Source organism: Tachyglossus aculeatus, chromosome X1, assembly GCF_015852505.1.
Source record: "Tachyglossus aculeatus isolate mTacAcu1 chromosome X1, mTacAcu1.pri, whole genome shotgun sequence".
NCBI classification, from domain to species: Eukaryota; Metazoa; Chordata; class Mammalia; order Monotremata; family Tachyglossidae; genus Tachyglossus; species Tachyglossus aculeatus.
The window spans coordinates 90199604-90226888 of NC_052101.1; the positions used below are offsets into that span (position 1 = coordinate 90199604).

Sequence of the window (27285 nt, forward strand, 5' to 3'; positions counted from 1 at the left end):
GCCTAGATGCTCACACAGCCAGGTCTCGGGTGGAGAACAGCCGACTGCTTCCCCAACGGGAGCTGTCCCGGCAATGCCCCAGGCCGTTCTTTCGACGCCCTAAGATGTCTCTGCTTTTCACACCTCCGGTTTACTCACACGGCTTCCTCCATTTGGACCTGAAACGGTTCCAAACCTCTACGCCGCTCTCCGAAGACTTTATTTCCCACTCTTCGTTTGTGCGGTTACAGGCTGCAGCCCTGCCGCAGGTCCAGGGGAAAGAGCGCCGCTCTGGGAATCAAGAGACTTGGGTTCTGGTTCCAGTTCTCCCTGTCGGGGCTCTGCCATCAGTGGTGAAGGTGGTGGAGCGAAGCACCACCCAGGATATTCCACGAGGTGGATGGGCCCAACGGGCCCTCCCGCCCCGAAAAATAGCCAGTTAATGTGGGCCCCAAAGATGGCAGCGGCTGGCGAGGCGATCCCCGCCCGGGCCACGGGCCGCTGACACAGCGTCAGCGCTGTGCTGCGGTCACTTCAGCCGTAAATGGGCCCCGTGGGTAAAAAGAAACCTTGGCATGCCCTTGGAAGTGGGCCATGAGTGACGCTGCACAAGCCAAGAGCACTAGAATCCATTCCTCTGCACACGTTCTCCGTCCTGAAGTCACAAGGCCCGAGACCCTTCTGTTGTGTTTTTGATGGGATGCTCCACCATCAGCATAGTGTAGACAAAGTCCTGGTCAGTGGCTCTAACACATTGTCAACGGCTTGCGTGCCTACTAGAGGGTAGATGCTGACTAAATACGATTCGTTATTATTTTGAAAGCATTCTAGCTATTGTTTTTCCTCCATTTTTCCCCTCACGACAATTTCTCGGGCCTTTGTACCGTGACAGGGAAAACCAGTTGCAGGGGACTTTGAGGCCATCTGGTCCAGCCCTTTGCCTTTAGGCAAGTGAAGAGTGAGGAACCATCCGGGACCTATGAGCACCGATCCTTTCCTTAAAGACCCCTGAGGATGAAGACTCCACAACCTACATTAGTAGCCCACTCTGGCATTTCAACCCCCGGTAATCAAAAAGTTCTTTTCTCGGGTCCGACCAAGGTCTCCTGCTTCGACTTAAGCGTGTCTTTCTGTCTTCGGGGACAACAACTGGTCGGTATTCTCACCCCAAAAGCCCTTTATAGGCTTGAAGGTGGTTATCTAGGCTCAACCACCCCAATTCCTCTCACCTTTTGCCATCCTATTGATCATTTGTTCTCTTCTCTGGGTCCTGCCCAGTTCCTCTTCAGTCCCTGAAAATTGCCAAGCCCAAACCTGGACTTGGCACAGAGTATATTGGAAGGGATTACTTTCTGAATATTTCGTGCCATGCTCCTACTAACCTTAAAGCTCCCCCAAAATATCCACTTTCGGTGGAGACCAAATGAGGTTGCTTGGCCCGTTCACGGGGTGATTTTATTCAGGGCTTGGCTCCCTCTATCTCTCTTTTTTTAATTACCACCATCTCCCCGCACAAACCTGTCCCTTTAATGGGGAACCAACCGTCACACCCCTCGAAAGAGCGGTGCGTGCCCGAGAGTCCGAGACAGTAGTGGAGGCCCCCCAGAGCTTTCCTGGAACCTTATATTTGGGTTGAGCCGGGAACTTCCCTCTTGCTCTGTGGGTGGTTCAGAGACCCCTACCACCAGCTATAGCTGTCCTACCACATTCACTTGTCCGTCATTTCTGTGGACGTTGGCAGCGGCAATGTCAGGAGAGGCTTACCTCATGGGCCAACAGTGGTGCAGGTCTTCAGGGCTTCACAGACGCCATGGGGGCTCCAGAAAACCTGGGCCCCAAGTTGGTAGCACAGGTTCCCATACTTCTCATGGCACCATTTCCAATTTACTTCCGGTTCTCCAGGGCTGCGGGAGCTCTGAGAACCTGCGCTCAATCCGAGCATTCCCAACACCCTCCCCGGCTCTGACCCATGATGACATTACTGGGTCAGATCGCTGTCCATCCAGCCTGGGATCAGGTTTCCAACAGTAGCAATAAGATACCTGGAGGAACAGGGTAGGGATTTTTGCTTGTTTTTTTACGGTAAAGGCTTACTACATGTCAGGTACTGTTCTGAGTACTGGGAGTAGATACAGGCTAATCAGGTTGGATACAGTCTATGTCCCGCGTGGGGCTCACAGGCTTAATCCCCATTTTACAGATGAGGTAACGGAAGCACAGAGAAGTGAAGTGACTTGCCCAACATCACACATCAGACAAGTGGCAGAGCTGGAATTAGAACCCAGGTCCTTCTGACTCCCAGGCCTGTGTGCTATCCATTAGCCCACACTGCTTCCCTCCTTAATATCTCTCTTGGTGGTTAGAGATGAGCCTACAAACATCCCTAACTCCCCGCTTTCGCAAAACACTCCCTCGAGTAAGGCTCGGGACTGCTTGTCCTAGAACGTATGCGAACCCTTCTCAAACCTGCTGACATTTTTGCCCTGCCCCACTGCCTGTGGTGCCGAATTCCAGATGTTTACCGCTCACTGTGTGAAGAAGGGTTGTCCCTGTGTTCCTTTTCAGCCTGCAACCTGCCAGTTTCAGAGGGTGCCTGAAGGATTTGACTATCAGCACTGATCCCCACACCGTTGCATTCAGCAGGCAGGTGACCTAGTTGGAGTTCAGTAAGGTGTATTTGCCATCCAGTAGGGCCCCGAGCTCCACGAAGCTGCTTCTGCCTTGCGGGGAGAGAGAGAGAGAGAGAGAGACACACACACACACCCCACAAAAAAAACCAGGACTTTATCCCAGGTATCCCCTTTGTTCAATGTTCCTACTGACTGAATAGTCCCTGAGCACCACATTTGCTCTCAGTTCCTATTGCCTTTACCCAGTGCAGAAATCTTGTCTTTCCCAGCGCTTAGTACAGCGTTCTGCACACAATTGCTTAAATCCTCTTATTGTTACTCTACTGTTGCTACTACTGCCACATCCTGGGCCTTTCTTCTGGGGCCATGTCCCCATGGAAGTTCCTCTTCGGCCTCTGAGCACTCGCACTAGGAAATGGCTGGGCCTTGAAGGTCCCTCACACCCATTGGAATCCTCGGTCTTGTGGGATTTGGGGAACCACAATTCCACGGTCACCCTGTCCGCTTCCATAAGGTAAGTCTACTCTTTCCATGGGAGTAACAGGCAAAAGCAGAGGCATGGGGCCTGGCTTCCTTTTCCTTTCCTAATACATGAGAAAGAAAGCTGTGTTGGGAGAGGGGCACCAAGTTCTCTGAAGCCCCGGTTTGAGCGAGAGTCTGTCTGATTCCAAGAAAACACAGTGGGGGAGGTCTCTTGGCAGGGAACTCCCGAACGGCCGAAAAATCCCGACTCCTTGTAATCAGAGCTCAAATAACTAAACTGGTTATTTAGAAGCCGTACGGTGTCCGACGCTACACGGGAACGCTTCTGTTGCGATAGCTGCGTAGTTGTGGAATAACTTCCCATCTAGTCCCAGGTTCATCCCACTCAGAGGAAGGTTTGATGGGTTCCTTCTTGAATCGGCTCACTTGGTCTTTTTATTATTATTATTATTATTCAGTTTCTCTCCTTCTGAGAAGAACTTTGAACCCCATTTTCAAGGATAGCCCCGTCAGAGGGCCTTCTTCCCATAAAGGAACACAGCCACCATGGCCATTTCCCTTCAGCTCCTGTAGTGAGCTCTTTAACTTTAACCCGGCCTCCTGAAATTCTTGCCTCGGCATCTTCCTGTCAGAATGCTTTTTTCCAGCCTGCCTCGCTGAGCGCGTTTCCAGAGAAAAGACCAGAATTCGTTCCCCAAAGCAACACCTCATCTCATGGCCTGTTCAAGAAATGCTCTCGTGTTCTCAATAAGCAAATAACTAGGTCCGCAGAACTACATGAAACTAGCCCATTTTGCTCAACTCCCCTGGAGTGCCTCTTCTGAAACTGAAGTTATTACATGGCAGGAGGCTCAGCCCTGCCTATCCCTTTCCCCAACACCCACCCACTTCAAGAACTGGCTGTTTTGATTCTAGTCACTTTGTTTTGGGGATTATCTACCGACCGGATGTGGACAGAACAGGGTTATGATAGCTTCTCTTGGCATTATAAACTACTACGTTATAGGTACGTATGTATAATGTGTACTTAGGGCTCTAGATGAGCAATCTGGCCGATCTCCAAAAATCACAGTTTACGGATGCCTCGTGTAGGCTGTGTGACAAGAAATCCGAGTTATTGCATTAGCATTGCCTCAAGAAACACCTTCATGCTTGCCCCCGCCCTCGAGGAAAGCTAAACTAGGATATTTAAATTCCAACATTAGTTGTCTAGCCTCTGGTTTAGAGTCTTCAGTGGGATATGCGCCGCTCCCCCACCCCGACCCCCGGAAGTTCTTCCCAGCATCATAGGACAGGGAAACATCCTGCAGCCCATCCGAGTTGTGGAGGGTGCACGGTCGGAGTATAGAAACAGTTTGTGCATCGCCTGGGCCTACCAGAGCCCCCACGTTTGGAGCCGAGTGCCGTAGCTGCCAGGCGAGCCCTCCCAGCACTACCGAGATGCGGAAAGGCCAGTGGCTTCCAGTCCTGACTCATCGTCATCATCCTCTCCCCCAACCACCCCCCCTTGCTAGACTCCGCGTGGAGCGGAGACTCGGGCGGAGGACTCCGAGCTCCGGGGAGGGAGATTCGAGACGGGACGCTCCTGGATTTTGGGAATTCCATGGCAGCCTGGCACCTTTGACTTCTTCACCACACACACTCACGGCCCCGCCTGTTGCCCAGGTAAGCCTTTTCATTTCTGTTCCTCACCCCACCTTCCCTTGCGGCCTCCCCACCTATCGTCCTACTCCCTGCTGGGCCGGGCTTTTGGTTTTTGAACCTCGTCCCGCTAAGGTCACCCCTGTCCTTTCCCCGCCATGTAAATCCCTTGCAGTTGGTTCTGCTCAAGACCCCCCCAAAGACTGTAAGCTCACCGTGGGCAGGGAATGTGTCTGTTGATTGTTTCGTACTCTCCCAAGCGCTTAATACAGTGCTCTGCACACAGTAAGTGCTCAATAAATGCCATTGAGTGAATGGTTGAACCAGGTCCAGGAGGAGGCCTGGGAAGGCATGCCACCACCTCCCTCGCTCCTTCTTCCCCTGGTCCTCTCACCCCAGAGCTTTGGGGGTATCAGGCCGTATAAGCTGCAAGTGGCCCACGAGGGATAGGATTGGCTGTAGCAGGACAAGGTTTAAAAAGGAAAAAGCTACATTATCATTACTGTATTTGTTAAGCGCTTATTATGTACCAAGCTCTGTTAATCAGGTTGGACACAGTCCCTATCCCACTTGGGGCTCACAGTCTAAGTAGGAGGGGGAACAGGTATGGAATTCCCGTTTTATGGATGAGGAAATTGAGGCACAGGGAAGTGAAATGACTCACCCAAGACCACACAGCAGGCAAGTGGTGGAGCCAGGATTAAAACTCAGGTGCTTTGATTCCCAGGCCCCTGCTCTTTCCCCTAGGCCACGCTGCTTCCTGTGAGGTGGATTTAAGTGAAGGGACACGGGGCCAGCCTTGGGAAGCCACGGGGCCCAGAGGCTGGGTTCGAATTCAGGGGCACAGGTGGATAGTGTGTAGGAGAGCTGTGGTGAAGTAGATTTAAAGGGACTGTGGAGAGGGGACGGTGGACATTCATCTAGTTCTAAACGAGTCAGCTGTCCAGGGTATAACATTGGATAGCCGTATGGCCGGCATTTTTACTTTAAGCAGCCTGCTTCCCTCTGCCTCAGTTCCTGCCACCGAGTTCTGGGGCTCAAAAGTTGTGCCAATGTTCACAGGGACCAGGAAGTGGAAGGTAAAGGCTCTGGGGGAGGGCGTGAGGTGCGGGGGACGGGGGGCGGTTTGGGGGGGGGCAGGATTCATTCTAAGTCTGGGTGGCCTCAGACAGACTTCCTCAATGTGATGCCATTTGACATGTTTATGCCATGGGCTGCATAATGGATGTGATGTCCCTTACGTCTGTCCGGTATCCTCAAGGGCCATCAGCGGCCACCCTAGGGAAGGGCGAAGCAAGTGAGAAGGTGGGGGAAGGGGACAGTGGGGACCTGGAGCAAGGCAAGAAAAATAAGTGAAAAGGTTTACCGGGCTAGTGGGAGGAAATGAAGAATGACCCTCTGACGTGTACCTCTTGTGGGGCCTCGTGATATGAGCCACGCACAGCCCTGCTGAACCATTCACTCCCCAAAGAGAGGACGGAGGTCGGGGGGCAGGAGTTATTTTGTCTTCTGTCCTACTTCAGCTGCTGCGCTTTCATTTTTTTTGGGGGGGGGGCAGGGGAGGGAGGGGGTACCTTGCATGTGAAAGTCTGAGACCGTAAGTGTACAGTAATTATGGTATGTGTTAAGCCATGTTAAGCACTGTTCTAAGTGTATGGATTCTAAAACAATATTGAAAACGCCCTACCCTAGGGGCCTGGCTGACTTCATTTTTTACCTCGCACCCAGTAAGCGCTCAGTAAATACCACCGATTGATTGACAGTGTCAGGTCTAGCGCAGTCAGTCCTACCCAGATCCCGTCGGCCTGTTGAACAACCCACTTTTATCTTCACGGGAAGGTAGAGATGAGCGGATAATGTCCTCCGATCTGTGCCGAATGAATGGCCATCCTTCTCCTCAGATGACACCGCGTTTGGAGGTCCTGGGTGTGCTGTTATCTCTGCGGAATGAAACGTCCCGGGCCCTTCCGTGAATTTGTTCAATTGTATTTATTTGAGCGCTTACTGTGTGCAGAGCACTGTGTCAGCACTTGGAAAGTACAATTTGGCCACAGATGGAGACAATCCCTACCCAACAGCGGGCTCACAGTCTAGAATAGATGCACATTCACTGGGAGGAGGCAAACAGCTGAGTTTCACAAGCTCTGATCTTATTTTCTAAGCGATGAGCATTCTTTTATCTCAATCCACCCTGGGAGCCGCTCGGCTTGGCGAAATTCAGTATTTTGTAAGAGAAAGAACCCCCCTGCCCCGCGACACTCGTCTGGATGGCAAATATCACTGCACATCCCACTGGTGCCCAATAAGGTGATGGCATCTAAAACCTGGACCACGGTTTCCGAGAGGACTGAACAGTTCATACGCAGGTCAGGACACTGTTCCCCACATCATCCCTCACTCTTGGCAACCACAATTGTTGCCCCCGAAACTTCATTTACTAATCAACAAGTGGGCGCCCCTCCTAGGGAAAGCAACAGATTTCCTTCCTACATCTTTTGGTAAGCGCTAAGACTAGGGTGGGTTTTTCCAAGGAGTGTGGGGAAGAGATGGGGGCAATCCGAGCCCCTTGAGGGACAAGGTCCATGTCTAATTCCCTGCTAGGTTCTCTTTCCCGGTGTTTAGTACAGTGCTCTGCACCCAGTAACTGCTTAATGAATACTATTACCACTGCTACCTGCCCCTTCCCCTCAGGGGCCGCCGGGACTGGAAAGGCCACTTGCCGGGCAATTTCCAGAGGTTCCCGATGTGGCCAAACAGCCGTATCCAATATTAAGGTATTTGTTAAGGACTTACCCTGTGCTGAGCTCCGATCTAAGCGCTGGAATAGATCCAATGTGATCGGGTTGTCCCACGTGGGGCTCACAGCCTTAATCCCCATTTTCCAGGTGAGGTAACTGAGGCACGGAGAAGTGAAGTGACTTGTCCAAGGTCACACAGCAGACAAGTGGCAGAGCGGGGATTAGAACCCACGTCCTCTGGCTCCCAAGCCCACGCTCTTGCCGCTAGGACGTGCTGCTTCTACCTATGATCCCAGAGGTATCCTGTGATACCGCTGGGATACTCCTGGCAGTGGTGAATGTGCCCAAGGGAGCCCTATAGCTACATTCCAGGCATCTCTCCTGTCTCTCGTGCTGTGCAGGTGGGGCTTCTCCTGGTCTGGTGGCAGAGACCCCCCAAATCTGTCTTTCCCTCCTTTCCCCCTGCTCCTCTGCTTTCCTTTCCTCTTCCCTCCTGCCCTTTCTCCTCTCCCTTTCCCATTTTTCCCTTCTCTTCCCTTCTTCCTTTCCACAGCACCTCCTATCACTGCTGAGTGGCTTTCGGCTGGACTTTCCTGGTGAAGGGAGAATTCAGGGAACCCTGCGAGAAGCTGAGCAACAGTAGCCCAAGCAGGTGGGAAAAGAAACTGCTGCCGCTGCTCAGTGAGAAGAATCTCTTAAAGGACGAACTTGGGGGAGCCGGTTGCCATGGCGGCAGCAGCAGCAGGGTCTGTTGATCTTCTCATCTGTTCCAGCGACTGCTGTTCTGCTTCCTTGATCCCTGGCTCCGGAGACAAACCTTGACTAGTGTCATCCTGAGGCCAGGGGGAGATGGGAGAGGACAGGGCAGGTAAAAGAGTTTGGAAACCCCTGCTCTGTGGATCTCAGCCTCCTCCATTCCTCTTAGGACCCATCTCCCCACTTCTCGTTCTCATCTAGTCTCCTTCGCATGAGCTTCAGACGGGAGTCCTGTTTTTCCTTGGGCCCTGTTGGCTTTCAGCTGGGCCCGAGGGCTTCCTCCGAACAAGTTCCAAGTAAGAAGTCCATTCCCAGAAAGCCATTCATTATCCATAGGTAGGCTGGGGCTGCTCCTCTGTCACTCCCCGGGACCAACATTCCTGCCCAGCACGATTTTACGGGGGAGAAATGTCACTTTTGGCGGCGGTAGCCAGACCCCGTCGTGACTCTTGGCAAGTGCTGGCCTAGAATGCCTGGTTTAGGGGATAGAGCACCAGCCTGGGAGTCAGAAGGAGCTGGGTTCTAATCCTGGCTCTACCACGTTGTCTGCTGGGTGACCTTGGCCAAGTCACTTCTCTGGGCCTCAGTTACCTCGTGGGGGTTAAGAGTGTGAGCCCGTGTGGGACACGGCCTGCGTTCAACCTGATTAACTTGTATCTACCCCAACACTTAGAACAGTGCTTGGCACATAGTGAGCGCTTAACAAGTACTATTATTATTATTAGAACAGGCAGATGGTGGGGCACCTCAAGTACACAAATAGCTTGTCCAGCCTTGCTCACGGGATTTATCATCTGGTAGTTTTTTGGGGATGGGACTGGAGAAAGGTCAGGAAGTGCACTCCTCCTCCACTACACTGAGGCAAAAAGAAATCTAGGACCGCTTTTTTATTTTTCACCATTTATTTTTTGCTTTGTCCACTGCATCTTCTCCATTATCGTCCTCTCCCAAGCACTTAGTACCGTGCCCTGCACACCGTAAGGGCTCAATAAATATCACTGATTAATTGCGGTCCAAAATGCCCCTTACTGAGGCATTCTGTAGCAAATGACAGAGTAGAGCGGAATAGTCACCTTAAGTGCGATTCATAGGTGAAGGCTACAGGGTATGGAAAAATATTTCAAATTCCAGAAATACTGGATCAAGGGTGTTTTAATCAGTACGTTGCTTTTGAATAGCCGGGTAGAAAAAGTGAATGTTCCAACAGATCGAACATTTCAAATATTCTTCTGTCCAGATAAGTTGGGTAAATACAGTGTGACCCACTTTGTCCTAGAAATCATCCATGGAACTGAATTTATCTTCTGGATCAATCCAATAAATTCAATGGGAAAATACAAAGTGCAGGGATTGTTTTGATTTGTGATACCAAACTAACTACAGAAAGAGAAATGTAGTTCAAGTTCTTAGAAATATGCTATAGCCTCTTATAGAGTGTTTTTGAAAGGTTCGTTCTTAGCAAGGAATCCACACCTTTCCTTGGGCCTAGCCAAAGCTAACTGGAAGGTTGATCAAAATTATCCAGTAAATTTAGGTGTTTTATGTGTGGGGGTCACCTGGATAAATCAACTACTAGGGCTCCACAGGATGACTGCTCTTTTGAGTTCAGCTCTCCAGGAGGGGTGGGATTTCCCTCCCCGCCCCCCCCACACCCTGGGGCTTGAGGCTCAGGGCAGTTGTCCCCATCTGCTCTTGAAATATTCTCTTGAAATTGAATTTTTACTGTCTTCTAATAAGACCAAGACCTGGGAAGTGTTGGGTTCAGGTTAACTAAGAACCAAACGAAGGACTTGGAGATTCCATTGGACTTCTGTGATTTGGCTGGAGATGGTCAAATTGAACCTGTAGAATCAGTTAGTTCACCCTTTTAACACCCTCTTCATTAGGCTGTCTTTGGCGATAGCCCTATTTGATTTTAATGCTGCCATTTCTTTAGCTTGCTCACTCGCTCCATGCTAACACTCTGGTTTTGCAGCCCCTGCAAAGTTATCTTTGGTACAAACACCCCCCTCCTTTCACAGACAATTTCACCACATCCCCAACTTTTGAAGAAGTAGTAGTAGTATTTTCTGGTGTTTATTGGGCACCCACTGGATGCGCTGAGTGCTTGGGTAAGTACAATAGGAGAACTAAACGCATTCCTTGCTGAAAAGGGTGATCAAAGTAGTCGACTCGTCATTGTATTTTGCGTGTACACACAAGTGTGAAAGAAGCAGAGTGGCCTAGTGGAAAGAGAATGGGCCTGAGAGTTGAGGGACTTGGGGTGCCCACTGTTGGGTAGGGACCGTCTCTATATGTTGCCAACTTGTACTTCCCAAGCACTTAGTACAGTGCTCTGCACACAGTAAGCGCTCAATAAATACAGTTGATTGATTCTAATCTCGGTTCCACCCCTTGCCTGCTGGGGTGACTTTGGGCAAGTCACTTCTGAGCCTCTGTCTCCTCACCTGTAAAATGAGTTTTCAATACCCGTTCTCCCTCATACCCTTGTGGGACTGGGACTGAGTACGACCTGATGGCCTCAGATCTACCCCAGCACCTAATACAGTGCCCGGCACATAGTGCTTAACGAACACCATCATTACTATCATTATTATCATCCCTATGGAAAACCCACCCACTAATATTCCCAGTGGAGAGTTTTGAAGCTGAAAAGTTGAGAAGGAATGAGGTGCAGATGGAGGGGGGAGATTTTGTAAGTAGGTGGAAGATCTCTGCTTGAGAGATGGCTGCCGAAGATGAGAGAGTGGAAGTGGGAGTCAGAGGAAGCTTGGGAGGTAAACAGGGGAACTCCTGTCTGATGGTTTCACTTTTGTCGACAAGGTCTTTCATTCAATCATATTTATTGAGCGCTTACTGTGTGCAGAGCACCGTATTAAGCACTTGGAGGCATACAGTGCAACAACAAAAGGACACATTCCCTGCCCAAAATGAGCTTACGGTCTGGGGGTGGGTGGGGGGGGAGAGACATTACTATCAATAAATTGCAGATACGTTCATAAATGCGGATGGTGGGGGATTGAGAATTTCAGGAGGCAGTTGAAGGTCTGAAAAGGTCTGGAACAGTTGATGGGAGCCGTGGGCATCTGGGGGTTGATGACAGGAGAATTACTGTTGCTAAGCTGAAGAGAAGGCAGAGTTATAGCATATGATGATGAATCTGCAGTGGCCTAAGTTGGCCTGGTGCCTGGATTTCTGCCAAGAGCACTACGTGTCACGAGTGCGGGAGGGGAGCCAGCTTATTGTCGAGGTGGTTCAGGACTGGGGGTTGGCGGTGGCGAGATCAGTGGAGGGAGAAGGGGGTGTGAGGGAGTTGTTTGGCCCGGCGGGTGGAGTGGAGGGCGTGGGTTTGTGCATCAGGAGCAGGAAGGTTGGATTGGGAGTCCAAATGGGAGGTGTTGGCCTTAGGGGGAAATGGAAGGGGTCTAGGGATTGGACGTGTCTCTGTGGGGACAGAGAATAGTTTTGCAGAGAGGGAAGCAGCGTGACCCAGTGGAAAGAACACGGACTTGGGTATCAGAGGACCTGGGTTCTAATCCTGGCTCCGCCACTTCTCCGCTGTGTGATTTGGTCAAGTCACTGAATTTCTCTGTGCCTCTGTAAAATGGGGATTAAGGCTGTGAGCCCCATGGCTGGGATGGATACGAACAAATCAGGTTGGACACAGTCAAGAGGGTAATTCTGTCAGTGAAAGCTAGTAGCTCCCTAATGCACAATGAATGGAAAATAAACCTCACTAAATCCCATCTGTGACAACTGCCTACTAAATTTGGGTATTGGAGGTCACCGCTTGTCAGTGCGTCCTTCGAGGCATTTATTTAAGGTTTTTCCTTAACATGTCCATTCATTCATTCAATCGTATTTATTGAGCGCTTACTGTGTGCAGAGCACCGTACTAAGCACTTGGAAAGTGCAATTCAGCAACAGAGACAATCCCTGCCCAACAACGGGCTCGCAGTCTAGAGGGGGGGAGACAGGCATCAAAACAAGTGAACAGGCACAACCCCGAATACATTGTGAGCTTTTTGAGGGCAACGCAATGTCTTTAACTTCTTTTGTATGCACAGTGCAGAACACTGCACACAGTAGGCACTAAATAAATGCAACTCATACTGATTCAGAGGAGAAACCACAGCATTGTAAAGATGCCACCGTTATCACTGTTTTCAAGAAGAAACAGTTGCAGATTGGAGTGTGGTATCTCACTGCTTTTCACTACTGGCAAAAAGCTTAGGCGGAGTCCTTTTGGCCCAGAAGTGAAAGTGACGAGTAGCAGCATGGCTCAGTGGAAAGAGCCCGGGCTTTGGAGTCAGAGGTCTTGGGTTCAAATCCCAGCTCCGCCAATTGTCAGCTGTGTGACTTGGGGCAAGTCACTTGACTGCTCTGTACCTCACCTACCTCATCTGTAAAATGGGGATGAAGACTGTGAGCCCCCCGTGGGACAACCTTGTAGCCTCCTCAGCACTTTGCACATAGTAAGCACCTAATAAATATTACTATTATTATTATTATCACCGACCAACCCAGGATTATAACGTGGTTTAGATCGCAGGTGGCATAGGTAGCGTGATCTTTACAGCATGGCCTAGTGGATAGAGCACAGGTTTAGGAGTCAGAAGGGCCTGGGTTCTCATCCTCGCTCTGCCACTTTTTTTAAAAAAAAAGTTATGTATTCTTTAAGCATTTACTATGTGGCAGGCACTGTACTAAGCATTGGGATAGACACAAGCTAATCAGGATGGACACAATCCATTTCCCCCATGGGGCTTACAGTCTTAATCCCCATTTTTACAGATGAGCTAACTGAGGCACAGAGAAGTGACTTGCCCAAGGTCACACAGCAGACATGTGGTGCAACTGCGATTAGAGCCCGGGTCCTTCCGACCCACAGGCCCATGCTCTATCCACTAGGCCACACAGCTACTTTGCTGTGTGACCTTGGGCAAGTCACTTCATTTCTCTGTGCCTCAGCTACCTTATCTGAAACTAACCTGATTAATTTGGATCTTCCTCAGTGCTTAGGACAGTGCCTGCCACATAGTAAGTGCTTAACAAATGCCAGTAAAAAGGGGAGAAATGCAGAGGACAACCCAAGGACCTCTATGTTATTTTCATAGACCTTACAAAAGCATCTGACACCTTCAATAGATCTGGGCAGGCTACTAAACAAATTTGGCTGCTACCTGAAATCTTGACATTACTCCATGAAGCACGTCCCAGAGTTAAAATAATGATAACAATGACGGTATTTGTTAAGCACTTACTATGTGCCAGGCTAAGCGCTGGGGTGGATACAAACAAATCAGGTTGGACACAGTCCCTGCCCCACATAGGGCTCACTGTCTTAATCCCCTTTTTACAGATGAGGTAACTGAGGCTCAGAGAAGCAATGTGACTTGCTCAAGGCCACACAGCAGACAAGTGGCGGAGCAGGGATTAGAACTCATGACCTTCCGACTCCCACTGCGTACCACTACGCCATGCTGCTTCCCGAAGCACCTTGTCTGACCATTCTTCAATGCCACCAGGATAAAGGATAAAATTTTATTTATTTTATTTTATTTTATTTTCTATTTATTTTATTTTGTTAGTATGGTTTTGTTCTCTGTCTCCCCCTTCTAGACTGTGAGCCCGCTGTTGGGTAGGGACTGTCTCTATGTGTTGCCGACTTGTACTTCCCAAGGGCTTAGTACAGTGCTCTGTACACAGTAAGTGCTCAATAAATACGATTGATTGATAAAGCAGGGCTATGTAATAAGTCCAGTCCTCTTCAACATCAGGTCAGTGTCAGAACTAGAACTGGAAGCCGGGTCTCATGTTTCCCTGTCTCTTTCTCTTTCCACTAAACCATGCTGGTATTAGGGCACATTTCTCTCCACCCTATATACCCCCCAACTGCTACTTTAGTACTTCCATGACACCTAAACACTTGGATACTTAGCCCTCTCCCTCACCCATTGCACTTAGGCATATATCTTTACGCTATACCACGCTTCCTACTTAAAATGTATGTAGTGTCCATCTCCCCTGTTAGATGGTAAGTCTTTGAGGGCAGGGATCATGTCTGCTAATTCCATTAATAATAATAATAGTATTTGTTAGGCCCTTACTATATACCAAGCACTGTGGTAATCAAGCAATCGTCTTTAGGCTGTAAGCTTGCTCATTCATTCATTCAATCATATTTATTGAGCGCTTACTGGGTGCAGAGCACTGTACTAAGCGCTCGGGAAGTACAAGTCGGCAACGTATAGGGACGGTCCCTCCCCAACAATGGGTTCACAGTCTAGAAGGGGGAGACAGGCAACAAAACAAAACATGGAGACAGGTGTCAAAACCATCAGAATAAATAGAATTATAGCTATATGCGCATCATCAATAAAGTAGAGTGGTAAATATGCACAAGTATAATAGAGTAATAAATATGTACAAATATATACAAGTGCTGTGGGGGGGGGAGGTAGGGCAAAGGGTGGGGGCGATGGGGAGGAGGAGAGGAAAAAAGGGGGGCTCAATCTGGGAAGGCCTCCTGGAGGAGGTGGGCTCTCAGTAGGGCTTTGAAGGGAGGAAGAGAACTAGTTTGGGGGATGTGTGGAGGGAGGGCATTCCAGGCCAGGGGAAGGCGACGGCGGGACAGGCGAGAACGGGTGCTGTTTTATTCTCCCAAGCACTTAGTACAGTGCTGTGCACATAAATGCTCAATAAATACCATCGACTGATTTATCGAGTGCTTACTGTGTGCAGATCACTGTACTAATCGCTTGAGAGACTATGATATAAAAAGAGATGGTAGACATGTTCCCTGCAACTAGCTTTCATTCATTCATTCATTCATTCAATTGTATTTATTGAGCACTTACTGTGTGCAGAACACTCACTAAGCATTGGGGAGCGTACAATACGACAAAAAGCAGACGCATTTCCTGCCCACAATGAGCTTACACTCTAGAGGATCCAAGATAATCAGGTCCCACATGGGGCTCATAGTCCAAGTAGGAGGGAGAACAGATATTGAATCCCCATTTTACAGATGAAGGAATGGAGGCACTGAGGAATGAAGGGAAGCGACTCGCTCCAAGTCACACGGTAGACCGGTGGTAGAGCGGGGATTAGAGGTTGCGGGTTCTAATCCCGACTCCGCCGCGTGTCTGCTGCATGACCTTGGGCAAGTCTCTTGACTTGTGAGAAGCAAGAAACAGCAACACAAGGAGCAGCGTGGCTCAGTGGAAAGAGCCCGGGCTTTGGAGTCAGTGGTCATGGGTTCAAGTCCCAGCTCCGCCAGCTGTCAGCTGTGTGACTTCAGGCAAGTCACTTAACTTTTCTGTGCTTCAGTTACCTCATCTGTAAAATGGGGATTGACTGTGAGCCCCCCGGGGGACAACCTGCTCACCTTGTAGCCTACCCAGCGCTTAGAACAGTGCTTTGCACATAGTAAGCGCTTAATACATGCCATCATTATTATTAGTAATTTCTCTGCGCCTCAATTACCTCATCTGTAAAATGGGAATTGGGACTGTGAGCCCCATGTGGGACAACCTGATTACCTTTTTTCTTTTACCCCAGTGCTTAGAACAGTGCTTGGCACATAGTAAGTGCTTAATAATAATAATAATAATAATGGCATTTATTAAGCGCTTACTATGTACAGAGCACTGTTCTAAGCGCTTAACCAATACCATTATTATTATTATTGTTAGAACCCAGGTCTTTTGACTCCTAGGCCCGGGTTTTTTCCACTAGGCCACGAGTCCTCGGCACCCAGTGGGTGCTCACTAACTACTACCAGTGAATTGATACGATTGATCGATCCATCCTCCAGGAAAACTCTCCCAACTCGGGTCACCAGCATCCCGGAAAGTATTGGAGAAAATCCTTCCGAATGCATTGATTTTCTGAGGTGTAGACCCGGCCGAAGGGGAGAATAGCTCTGCCACGCACATAAAACGTTAGGGCAGTTTATGCCGACGCTGCGTATTTGAAGCTCGAATTGATAAATTCGTGAATCAACGTGCCCGGGGACCTAAAGTGGGACTAGGGTCTCCCAGGTGGAGAGAGAGTGGTTCCTGGCGGAGGGCATTGACAGACGGTGACACAAGGGGACTCTATAATAATAATAATAATAATAATAATAATAATAATAATAATAATGTTAGCATTAGAAGCAGCGTAGCTCAGTGAAAAGAGCCCGGGCTTTGGGGTCAGAGGTCACGAGTTCAAATCCCGGCTCTGCCAATTGTCAGCTGTGTGACCTTGGGCAAGTCACTTCTCTGTGCCTCAGTTACCTCATCTGTAAAATGGGGATTAAGACTGTGAGCCCCCCCGAGGGGCAACCTGATCACCTTGTAACCTCCCCGGCGCTTAGAACAGTGCTTTGCACATAGTAAGCGCTTAATAAATGCCATCATCATTATTATTATTATTAATGATAGCATTAGAAGCAGTGTAGCTCAGTGAAAAGAGCACGGGCTTTGGGGTCCTTTCCCTTTTCTTTCCTCTCTTCCTCCCTCCCTTTCTCCTTCCCTCCTTTCATTCCTCCTACCCTCCTTCCCTCCTTTCTTTCCTTTTCCTCCTCCCTCCCTCTTTTCCTTCTTCCCTCCTTTCTTTCCTCCCTCCCTCCTTCCTTTCCTCTTTCCCTCCTTCCTTCCCCCCTTTCTTTCCTCCCTCCCTCCCTTCTTTCCCTCCCTCCCTCCTTTCCTCTTTCCCTCCCTCCTTCCTTTCCTCCTTCCCCTTTTCTTTCCTCCTTCCCTCCCTCTCTCCTTTCCTCCTTTCCTCCTTCCCCCTTCCCCCTTTCTTTCCTTTTTCCCTCCCTCCTTCCCATCCTCTTTCCCTCCTTTCTTTCCTCATCCCTCCCTCCCTCCTTTCCTCTTTTCCTCCCTCCCTTTCTTTCCTCCCTCCCTCCTATCCTCCTTCCCCCTTACTTTCCTTTCTCCCTCCCTCCTTCCCGTCCTCCTTCCCTCCTTTCTTTCCTCATCCCTCCCTCCCTCCTTTCCTCTTTACCTCCCTCCTTCCCTCCCTTTCTCTTTCCTTTCCTCCTTCCCTCCTTTCTTTCCTCCTTCCCTCCTTTTCTCCTTCCCTCCTTTCATTCCTCCTTCCCTCCTTTTAGACTGTGAGCCCAATGTTGGGTAGGGACTGTCTCTATATGTTGCCAACTTGTACTTCCCAAGCGCTTAGTACAGTGCTCTGCACACGGTAAGCGCTCAATAAATACGATTGATTGATTGATTGATGAGTTCAAATCCCAGCTCTGCCAATTGTCAGCTGTGTGACTTTGGGCAAGTCACTTCTCTGTGCCTCAGTTACCTCACCTGTAAAATGGGGATGAAGACTGGGAGCCCCCCAAGGGGCAACCTGATCACCTTGTAACCTCCCCAGGGCTTAGAACAGTGCTTTGCACATAGTAAGCACTTAATAAATGCCATTATTATTGTTATTAATAATGATAGCATTAGAAGCAGCGTAGCTCAGTGAAAAGAGCCCGGGCTTTGGGGTCAGAGGTCATGAGTTCAAATCCCGGCTCTGCCAATTGTCAGCTGTGTGACTTTGGGCAAGTCACTTCTCTGTGCCTCAGTTACCTCATCTGTAAAATGGGGATTAAGACCGTGAGCCCCCCCGAGGGGCAAACTGATCACCTTGTAACCTCCCCAGCGCTTAGAACAGTGCTTTGCACCTAGTAAGCGCTTAATAAATGCCATCATCATTATTATTATTATTAATAATGATAGCATTAGAAGCAGCGTAGCTCAGTGATAAGAGCCCGGGCTTTGGGGTCAGAGGTCACGAGTTCAAATCCCTGCTCTGCCAATTGTCAGCTGTGTGACTTTGGGCAAGTCACTTCTCTGTGCCTCAGTTACCTCACCTGTAAAATGGGGATGAAGACTGTGAGCCCCCCGAGGGGCAACCTGATCACCTTGTAACCTCCCCAGGGCTTAGAACAGTGCTTTGCACATAGTAAGCGCTTAATAAATGCCATCATTATTATTATTATTATTAATAATAGCACTAGAAGTAGCGTAGCTCAGTGAAAAGAGCCCGGGCTTTGGGGTCAGAGGTCACGGGTTCAAATCCCTGCTCTGCCAATTGTCAGCTGTGTGACTTTGGGACCATCTCTCTATGTTGCCAACTTGTACTTCCCAAGCGCTCAGTCCAGTGCTCTGCACACAGTCAGTGCTCAATAAATACGATTGACTGATTGATTCTCTGTGCCTCAGTGACCTCATCTGTAAAATGGGGATGAAGACCGCGAGCCCCCCAGAGGGGCAACCTGATCCCCTTGCAACCTCCCCAGCGCTTAGAGCAGTGCTTGGCGCCTAGTAAGTGCTTAATAAATGCCATTATTATTATTATTATTATTATTAATAATGATAGCATTAGAAGCAGCGTAGCTCAGTGAAAAGAGCCCGGGCTTTGGGGTCAGAGGTCACGGGTTCAAATCCCGGCTCTGCCAATTGTCAGCTGTGTGACTTTGGGACCATCTCTCTATGTTGCCAACTTGTACTTCCCAAGCGCTCAGTCCAGTGCTCTGCACACAGTCAGTGCTCAATAAATACGATTGACTGATTGATTCTCTGTGCCTCAGTGACCTCATCTGTAAAATGGGGATGAAGACTGTGAGCCCCCCAGAGGGGCAACCTGATCCCCTTGCAACCTCCCCAGCGCTTAGAACAGTGCTTGGCGCCTAGTAAGCGCTTAATAAATGCCATCATTATTATTATTATTATTAATGATAGCATTAGAAGCAGCGTAGCTCAGTGAAAAGAGCCCGGGCTTTGGGGTCAGAGATCGTGAGTTCAAATCCCTGCTCTGCCAATTGTCAGCTGTGTGACTTTGGGCAAGTCACTTCTCTGTGCCTCAGTTACCTCATCTGTAAAATGGGGATGAAGACTGTGAGCCCTCTGAGGGGCAACCTGATCACCTTGTAACCTCCCCAGCGCTTAGAACAGTGCTTGGCACCTAGTAAGTGCTTAATAAATGCCATCATTATTATTATTATTATTATTAATGATAGCATTAGAAGCAGCGTAGCTCAGTGAAAAGAGCCCGGGCTTTGGGGTCAGAGGTCACGGGTTCAAATCCCTGCTCTGCCAATTGTCAGCTGTGTGACTTTGGGACCATCTCTCTATGTTGCCAACTTGTACTTCCCAAGCGCTCAGTCCAGTGCTCTGCACACAGTCAGTGCTCAATAAATACGATTGACTGATTGATTCTCTGTGCCTCAGTGACCTCATCTGTAAAATGGGGATGAAGACTGCGAGCCCCCCGAGGGGCAACCTGATCCCCTTGCAACCTCCTCAGCGCTTAGAGCAGTGCTTGGCGCCTAGTAAGTGCTTAATAAATGCCATCATTATTATTATTATTATTATTAATAATAGCACTAGAAGTAGCGTAGCTCAGTGAAAAGAGCCTGGGCTTTGGGGTCAGAGGTCACGGGTTCAAATCCCGGTTCTGCCAATTGTCAGCTGTGTGACTTTGGGACCATCTCTCTATGTTGCCAACTTGTACTTCCCAAGCGCTTAGTCCAGTGCTCTGCACACAGCGCTCAATAAATACAATTGATTGATTCTCTGTGCCTCAGTGACCTCATCTGTAAAATGGGGATGAAGACCGCGAGCCCCCCAGAGGGGCAACCTGATCCCCTTGCAACCTCCCCAGCGCTTAGAACAGTGCTTGGCGCCTAGTAAGTGCTTAATAAATGCCATTATTATTATTATTTATTAAGCGCTTACTATTTATTACTCTATTTATTTATTTATTTTACATGTACATATCTATTCTATTTATTTTGTTTCGTTGGTCTGTTTGGTTTTGTTCTCCGTCTCCCCCTTTTCGACTGTGAGCCCACTGTTGGGTAGGGCCCGTCTCTATATGTTGCCAACTTGGACTTCCCAAGCGCTTAGTACAGTGCTCTGCACATAGTAAGCGCTCAATAAATGCGATTGATGATGATGATGAAGCACTGGCCTAAGCGCTGGGGAGGTTGCAAGGTGATCAGGTTGTCCCCCGGGGGGGCTCAGTTTAGTCCCTTCTAGTGGGGGAGCCCGTTGTTGGGTGGGGTTGTCTCTAGCTGCTGCTGAGAGGAACGTCGTCATCATCATCAATCGTATTTATTGAGCGCTTACTATGTGCAGAGCACTGGACTAAGCGCTTGGGAAGTACAAATTGGCAACATCTAGAGACAGTCCCTACCCAACAGTGGGCTCACAGTCTAAAAGGGGGAGACAGAGAACAAAACCAAACACACTAACAAAATAAAATAAATAGGATAGATAGGTACAATAGGATAGATATGTATCTAGGATAGATAGATATGAACGTCCCAACCGTTTGGTACAGGGCCGCGTGCACAGTAGGTGCTCAATAAATACGACCGACTGACTGACTGACTGACTGTGAGCCCACGTTGGGTAGGGACTGTCTCTAGATGTTGCCAACTTGGACTTCCCAAGTGCTTAGTCCAGTGCTCTGCACCTAGTAAGCGCTCAATAAATATGATTGATGATGACTGACTGACTGTGAGCCCACTGTTGGGTAGGGACTGTCTCTAGATGTTGCCAATTTGTACTTCCCAAGCGCTTAGTCCAGTGCTCTGCACCTAGTAAGCGCTCAAGAAATACGATTGATGATGATGATGATGACTGACTGACTGACTGACTGTGAGCCCACTGTTGGGTAGGGACTGTCTCTAGATGTTGCCAACTTGGACTTCCCAAGCGCTTAGTCCAGTGCTCTGCACCTAGTAAGCGCTCAAGAAATACGATTGATGATGATGATGATGACTGACTGACTGACTGACTGTGAGCCCACTGTTGGGTAGGGACTGTCTCTAGATGTTGCCAACTTGGACTTCCCAAGCGCTTAGTCCAGTGCTCTGCACCTAGTAAGCGCTCAAGAAATACGATTGATGATGATGATGACTGACTGACTGACTGACTGTGAGCCCACTGTTGGGTAGGGACTGTCTCTAGATGTTGCCAACTTGGACTTCCCAAGCGCTTAGTCCAGTGCTCTGCACCTAGTAAGCGCTCAAGAAATACGATTGATGATGATGATGATGACGACTGACTGACTGACTGACTGTGAGCCCACTGTTGGGTAGGGACTGTCTCTATATGTTGCCACCTTGGACTTCCCAAGCGCTTAGTACAGTGCTCTGCACCTAGTAAGCGCTCAATAAATACGATTGATGACTGACTGACTGACCGACTGACTGACGAGACCGACTAGGCCCCGCCTCCCCATCCAGGCCCGGGATTAGATCACGGCGGTTAGAGGAACAATCGCGTTGTTTAGGCAGGCCCGGGCGCGAGGCGGCGGCTCTGCGCACGCGCGACGTAGCCACGCCCCCTCCCCCGGCGCTACGGAACGCGCTCGCGAGCCCAACGGCCGTTGGTCATAACGGCTCCGTCGGGCGCGGCGGCAACGTTCCCCTCACAGGAGCTCGGGCTTCGCTGGCCGTCATGTCGTCCCCGCTGCGCTCCGTCGACTCCCGGGAACCGGTCCAGGTCATCTTCTGCAATCGCACCACCCGCGTCGTCAGGCCCATCTGGATCAACTTTAATGGAGAGCCGCAGCTTTACCCGGTCCTGCAGCCGGGCACGGGGCGGAGAATGCACAGCTATCAGGGTGAGGCGGGGGGGGGAATGGCCTCGTATCATCATCATCATCATCTTTATTGAGCGCTTACTCTGTGCAGAGCACTGGACTGAGCGCTTGGGAAGTCCAAGTTGGCAACATCTAGGGACAGCCCCTACCCACCAGTGGGCTCACAGCCCCCCTTTTAGACTGTGAGCCCACTGTTGGGTAGGGACTGGCTCTAGATGTTGCCAACTTGGACTTCCCAAGCGCTTAGTACAGTGTTCTGCACACAGTAAGCGCTCAATAAATACGATTGATGATGATCTATTCTTTTAGACTGTGAGCCCACTGTTGGGTAGGGACTGGCTCTAGATGTTGCCAACTTGGACTTCCCAAGCGCTTAGTACAGTGTTCTGCACACAGTAAGCGCTCAATAAATACGATTGATGATGATCTATTCTTTTAGACTGTGAGCCCACTGTTGGGTAGGGACTGGCTCTAGATGTTGCCAACTTGGACTTCCCAAGCGCTCAGTACAGTGCTCTGCACATAGGAAGTGCTCAATAAATACGATTGATGATCTGTTTTAGACTGTGAGCCCACTGTTGGGTAGGGACTGTCTCTATATGTTGCCAACTTGGACTTCCCAAGTGCTTAGTACAGTGCTCTGCACACAGTAAGCGCTCAATAAACACGATTGATGATGATGATGATGATGATCTATTAGACTGTGAGCCCACTGTTGGGTAGGGACTGTATATGTTACCACTTTGACTTCCCAAGCGCTTAGTACAGTGCTCTGCACAGAGTAAGCGCTCAATAAATACAATTGATGATGATGATCTATTCTTTTAGACTGTGAGCCCACTGTTGGGTAGGGACTGTCTCTATATGTTGCCACTTTGTACTTCCCAAGCGCTTAGTACAGTGCTCTGCACACGGTAAGCGCTCAATAAATACGATTGATGATGATCTATTTGATATTTATCGAGAACTGAGCGCTAAAATTATAGGCAGGTAGAACGGAATACAGGTGAGGGGACAAGGAGAGGGAGGCCTCAGTCAGGATGGAGCAGTTGGGGGCACTGACTTGATGCCGCTCGTAAAGGTAGTGGACATTTCACTGGAAAAAAGAACCCAACATGGCCCGAGTTCAAAAGCAACCGTGTCTCAGGTACTTCATTTTTGTTCTTCGGCAGGCCACCTGTGGATGTTCAGAGATGAGGAGACCAATGATAGACTCCTGGTTAACCAGAAGGAGCTGTTTTCCCCGACTTGCAATGAGAACGGACAGCCGACTGTGGCCAACATCGTGATTCCAGGTAACGTCGGTAAAATCTGCCTTGATGTAGAAGGATTTTTGTCTAATTCAGTTCTGTCGCTGAGTTTGGCATTGACCCTTTCTGTCTCACACGTAGGTGAACGTCAGCGTCGGGAGCGTCATCTGGGAATACAAAAAATGTATTTTGTGCTTTGTGGGGGGGGGTGCGCGTACTCAATGCTAGTAATGTGACGGTTGCTTTCTTTAAGGCAAGCTTCACACCTCATCACTGGATCTTAGGGAAGGAAGATTGGGTCCGCCCCGCACCCCCCCCCCCCCAAAAAAAAAAATTGTAGATTCAGAACTGGAAGGTCCAGCCCTTTTCTCCAGGCAGGAGAGTAATCAAACCCTCTGGGATGGGTGGTTGTCTTTCCTTTCTTAACCTATCTTCAGAAAGAGAGAATCTACCCTCTGGTAGCCCAACCCAGGTGAATCCTCAGAGGTTCCATGTAGCCCAGGCCCCAGCAGTGACACTTTGGCTGATTCTGTGAAGAGACCAAGATGGCTGGCGGAGTGGAAGTGGGAGCCTTTGTGTACGGCGTATTTGGACCCCCTTTCATCTTAATGCCCCTGCTCGGCATTCAAACCGCCGTCATTTATTTGCGTCCCCGAAGAACCTCGTGTCCCGGAAAAATTGTGTTCCTAGTACACCCCAGGCCCTGGTGCCCCACCGTTCCTTCCTGTGCCGGATCTGTTTGTACCGACTTGTAGGTCATACTCCAGCCACGTGGGGTATGCTGTGGGAAGAACGTTCCCTGCTTCTTTAGTGTTTTATCCGAATTGCCGTAAAGAAAGCGTGCATTTGACGGTCTCGGAAAAATTGCCGCCTCACTTTCTGGTATGCGTTTCCAAAGGCAGAAATTCCCACCAGACCACGGGAAAGTATCTTTCGACCCTTATAGCCCGAAAGTTATTTTGAAGGCCCCCCCTCAATCTTCCCTCACTCCGTATAGTCCTGTCCTTAGCGAACCTCAAGAAGAAAAGTGTTGTCCTAGTGGAGCGAAAGAGCAGGTGTCGAATCGAAAGCTGTCTCGGCCTCCATTTGGGCCGCGGAGCCAAAGCGCTCCCTGCTCTCGCCGACGTCTAGCTCCTCGAGCCCGGTACAAACTCTGTCGTGGCAGTGAGCTTCATAGCGTTTGGTGTGTCCTGTCTTTGCAGTGTATACCCTGAAGGAGAGGTGCCTGCAGGTAGTCCGCGGCATAGTCAAGCCCGAGGACTACAGGAAGCTCGACATCGTCAGATCACTGTATGATGATCTGGAAGATTACCCGGATATTAATAAAGATCTGCAGCGCCTGGCATGCGAACAGAAAGAATCGAGAGAGCAGAGTGAGCAGGAGCGTGGAGAAGATAATTAGTCAAGTTTCTATTCCAGAGTTTATGCTGTTTAGAAAAGGTGAAAAAGGCCGTGATGTTGGGAGGGAAGGGCGCCATAGTTTATCGGGCATCTTGTTTTCAGGGGGTCTTTAATGTTCAAGAAGTTACTTGTAGCAATTAGAAAGTTAAACAGGTCCATGGATAGAGTTAGTATCAGCAATATTTATAAAATATATGATGTTTGCCAAAAGTCAATACTGGAACCCTGCAGCCCACTCCATTCCAAGGTGCACCCCGGCTTGAGAGCCGAATGGGACCAAGCTGACGTATCCTGCGGTGTCTTTTGGTTCCCTCTAGTCTATCCTGCCCCACCGGCTAGGTGAGCTCCACTGATTCCTCTTTGGGGCTCTGGGCAATACTACAAAAAAGGTTTTAGACTAAGGGTCCCGTTCCGGAGCAACATTAATCACATTCAGGGAATGTAAAATAGAGAGCCGTTGGGCCCACCAAAAACTTGGAAGGGTCCTTAGCTAAAAAATGGGCTTTCCAGTGCTGCATTAGAATAGTCGTTAGTCTTTTAGGTAGATAGTTTTAAGTAAGCACTTTTAAGCCAAGTGCTGCTGCATTAGAATAGTCGTTAGTCTTTTAGGTAGATAGTTTTAAGTAAGCACTTTTAAGACAAGTGCCATTCATTCCCTGGAAGCAGTATTTTTTTGTGTAACCGATACTGTTTCTCTGCCCATCTGGGAATGAGGACATTGGTAGGAACGTGAGTATCTAGAGTTTTAGGAGAGTTTTGAAAGTGCTCCATTTCTCTACTGACTTGGAGTTACATTCATCGAGGATGAGAGCCTTAAGCCTATGCAAGGGAAAAGGCATGCCACGTAACGGTAAACCCACGTTAACTGCCGAGAAAGCAGTGGCTTGCTTTAATAGCTTTAGAGCATTTTGGAGATAGCGTTTGTCAGGAAATGTTATATTTTGATGTTCACGAAGTATTTAGCAAATAAGTATTTGAAAATATTTTAACCCTTTTGATAGAATAACTTTTATAATTTATCTTAACTGGTTTTTGTCTTTTATAGCAAAAGTACTATTGATATTTTTACTCTTCACCCGTTGGTGGAGCACTGTTGAATTTCTGCTTGTAAGCTACGGAAAGCTGACTTCAGCTTTGCCGATTAGAATGTTTTTGTTACTTGATATTTGCACATTGTAAAAGAAGTGGAGGGCAGAAGGGGGGGGGATAGCAATCTTCATATACAATTCCATTGTTAAGAAACTACTGTGAAGAAAGGGAGGATTTTGACCAGTACTGTAAGTAACTGTGATTTAAAATGGATATTTTTATGTCCTTTTTATATACCAGTTCTATAAAATACGAATTTTCATCTTGTGCCAATATTTGCAGTACCACGATGGAGTGGTCTATTCATCTAGCCAGAAATGGTTAGATTTTTTTTTTTTTTTTAAATCGACATTTCAAGAACTGTACAACTGAAACACAGAGAGGAAGTCTGTATCCAAGAGCCTCAGAATTCCTGTATCTGGTAGTGGTAGTAATACGAAGTTTAATGCTGTTATTTACCTCTTATAGATACTTTACTACAAAGTCTTTCTTACTGCTTAATATAAGGTGTTGGCGGCCCTTGAATATCAAATACACACCTTAATTCATCTTTATTCCTGTTCTTATATTATTAAACATCATTGCTGTTTCAGCATCCGTTTCTGTCTCTCTTCATCCCCCCCAAACTGGTGTAACATTTACTGGATTGAAAGACGGGCTTGGGGAGTGGGGTGAGGGATGGGGGGAGAGTGGGAAGGGGGATTGGGGAGATTAGGAGAGTGGGAGGGAGGGGGGAGAGTGAGAAGGGAGAGTGGGGAGGGGGAGAAGGAGGAGGGAAGAGAGGTGGGCATGGCAGGATGCTTACTGTAGCTTCAGCTAGGCCTTTCACCAGCTTGACAGAGCTCTGAAAACGGCTGGAGAATGAGGTGCAGAATGCCCACGTATGGGATGAAGAAAGCAAACTGTACACGGTAGTAATAGTACGTATTGAGCACTTACCGTGTACGGAGCACTGCTAAGCGTCAGGGGAAAATCCACATGTGGGAATTCAACACAGTCTCTGTCTCCCTCGGGGCTCACAGTCTGAAAAGATGTCTCAATCTTTTCCCTTCACTACCCGCCCTTGGGTTTAAGTATTCCTGCAGTCTTCTCCAAATGGACAGATCAACTCTGGAGTGAAAATGGCCTACGAGCAAGACATGCAATATAATATATATAATAGGGGGAGCAGTGTGGCTTAGTGGAAAGAGCAATCAAGCAATCAATCGTATTGAGCGCTTACTGTGTGCAGAGCACTGTACTAAGCGCTTGGGAAGTACAAGTTGGCAACATATAGAGACAGTCTCTACCCAACAGTGGGCTCACGGTCTAAAAGGGGGAGACAGAGAACGGAACCAAACATCCTAACAAAATAAAATAAGTAGAATAGATATCTACAATAGATATGTAGATATTATTATGTAGTAAGTGCTTGAAGCAGAACACTTCTTGACAAGGTCCCTGACTTCCAAAGGGCTCACCATCTAAGTGGAGGACATACACGGGAGATGAAAGGGGAAAACAGAAACAAAAACAGTTCATTACTCAATTCCTCAGCAGTCTAGTCCAACCATCCCAGTGAGTTAACTGGGGAGAGTAGCCTTCTCGCCCATGATTCATTCATTCATTCAATCGTATTTATTGAGCGCTTACTGTGTGCAGAGCACTGTACTAAGCGCTTGGGAAGTCCAAGTTGGCAACATATAGAGACGGTCCCTGTCTACACCCTTGGATCTGGAA

The 27285-nt window shown here is 48.7% G+C and overlaps 1 protein-coding gene across 1 annotated transcript; it reads left to right on the forward strand.

The window, feature by feature from the left end:
- Window positions 1–4601: 4601 nt before the first annotated feature.
- VHL (von Hippel-Lindau tumor suppressor) lies at window positions 4602–26161 on the forward strand. Its single transcript, XM_038772899.1, has 4 exons — window positions 4602–4757; window positions 21659–21847; window positions 22999–23121; window positions 24279–26161. Exons 2-4 carry the CDS (start codon window positions 21682–21684, stop codon window positions 24476–24478), a joined length of 489 nt encoding a protein of 162 aa, XP_038628827.1. The 5' UTR covers window positions 4602–4757; window positions 21659–21681; the 3' UTR covers window positions 24479–26161.
- The last annotated feature ends 1124 nt before the right edge of the window (window positions 26162–27285 follow it).

Excerpts from the sequence above, each read along its gene's own strand:
- VHL (XM_038772899.1), top strand. The coding sequence starts at position 21,682 with ATGTCGTCCCCGCTGCGCTCCGTCGACTCCCGGGAACCGGTCCAGGTC. Across the intron at positions 21,848-22,998 it reads GAGAATGCACAGCTATCAGG|GCCACCTGTGGATGTTCAGA; the intron begins GTGAGGCGGGGG and ends GTTCTTCGGCAG. Across the intron at positions 23,122-24,278 it reads GGCCAACATCGTGATTCCAG|TGTATACCCTGAAGGAGAGG; the intron begins GTAACGTCGGTA and ends CTGTCTTTGCAG.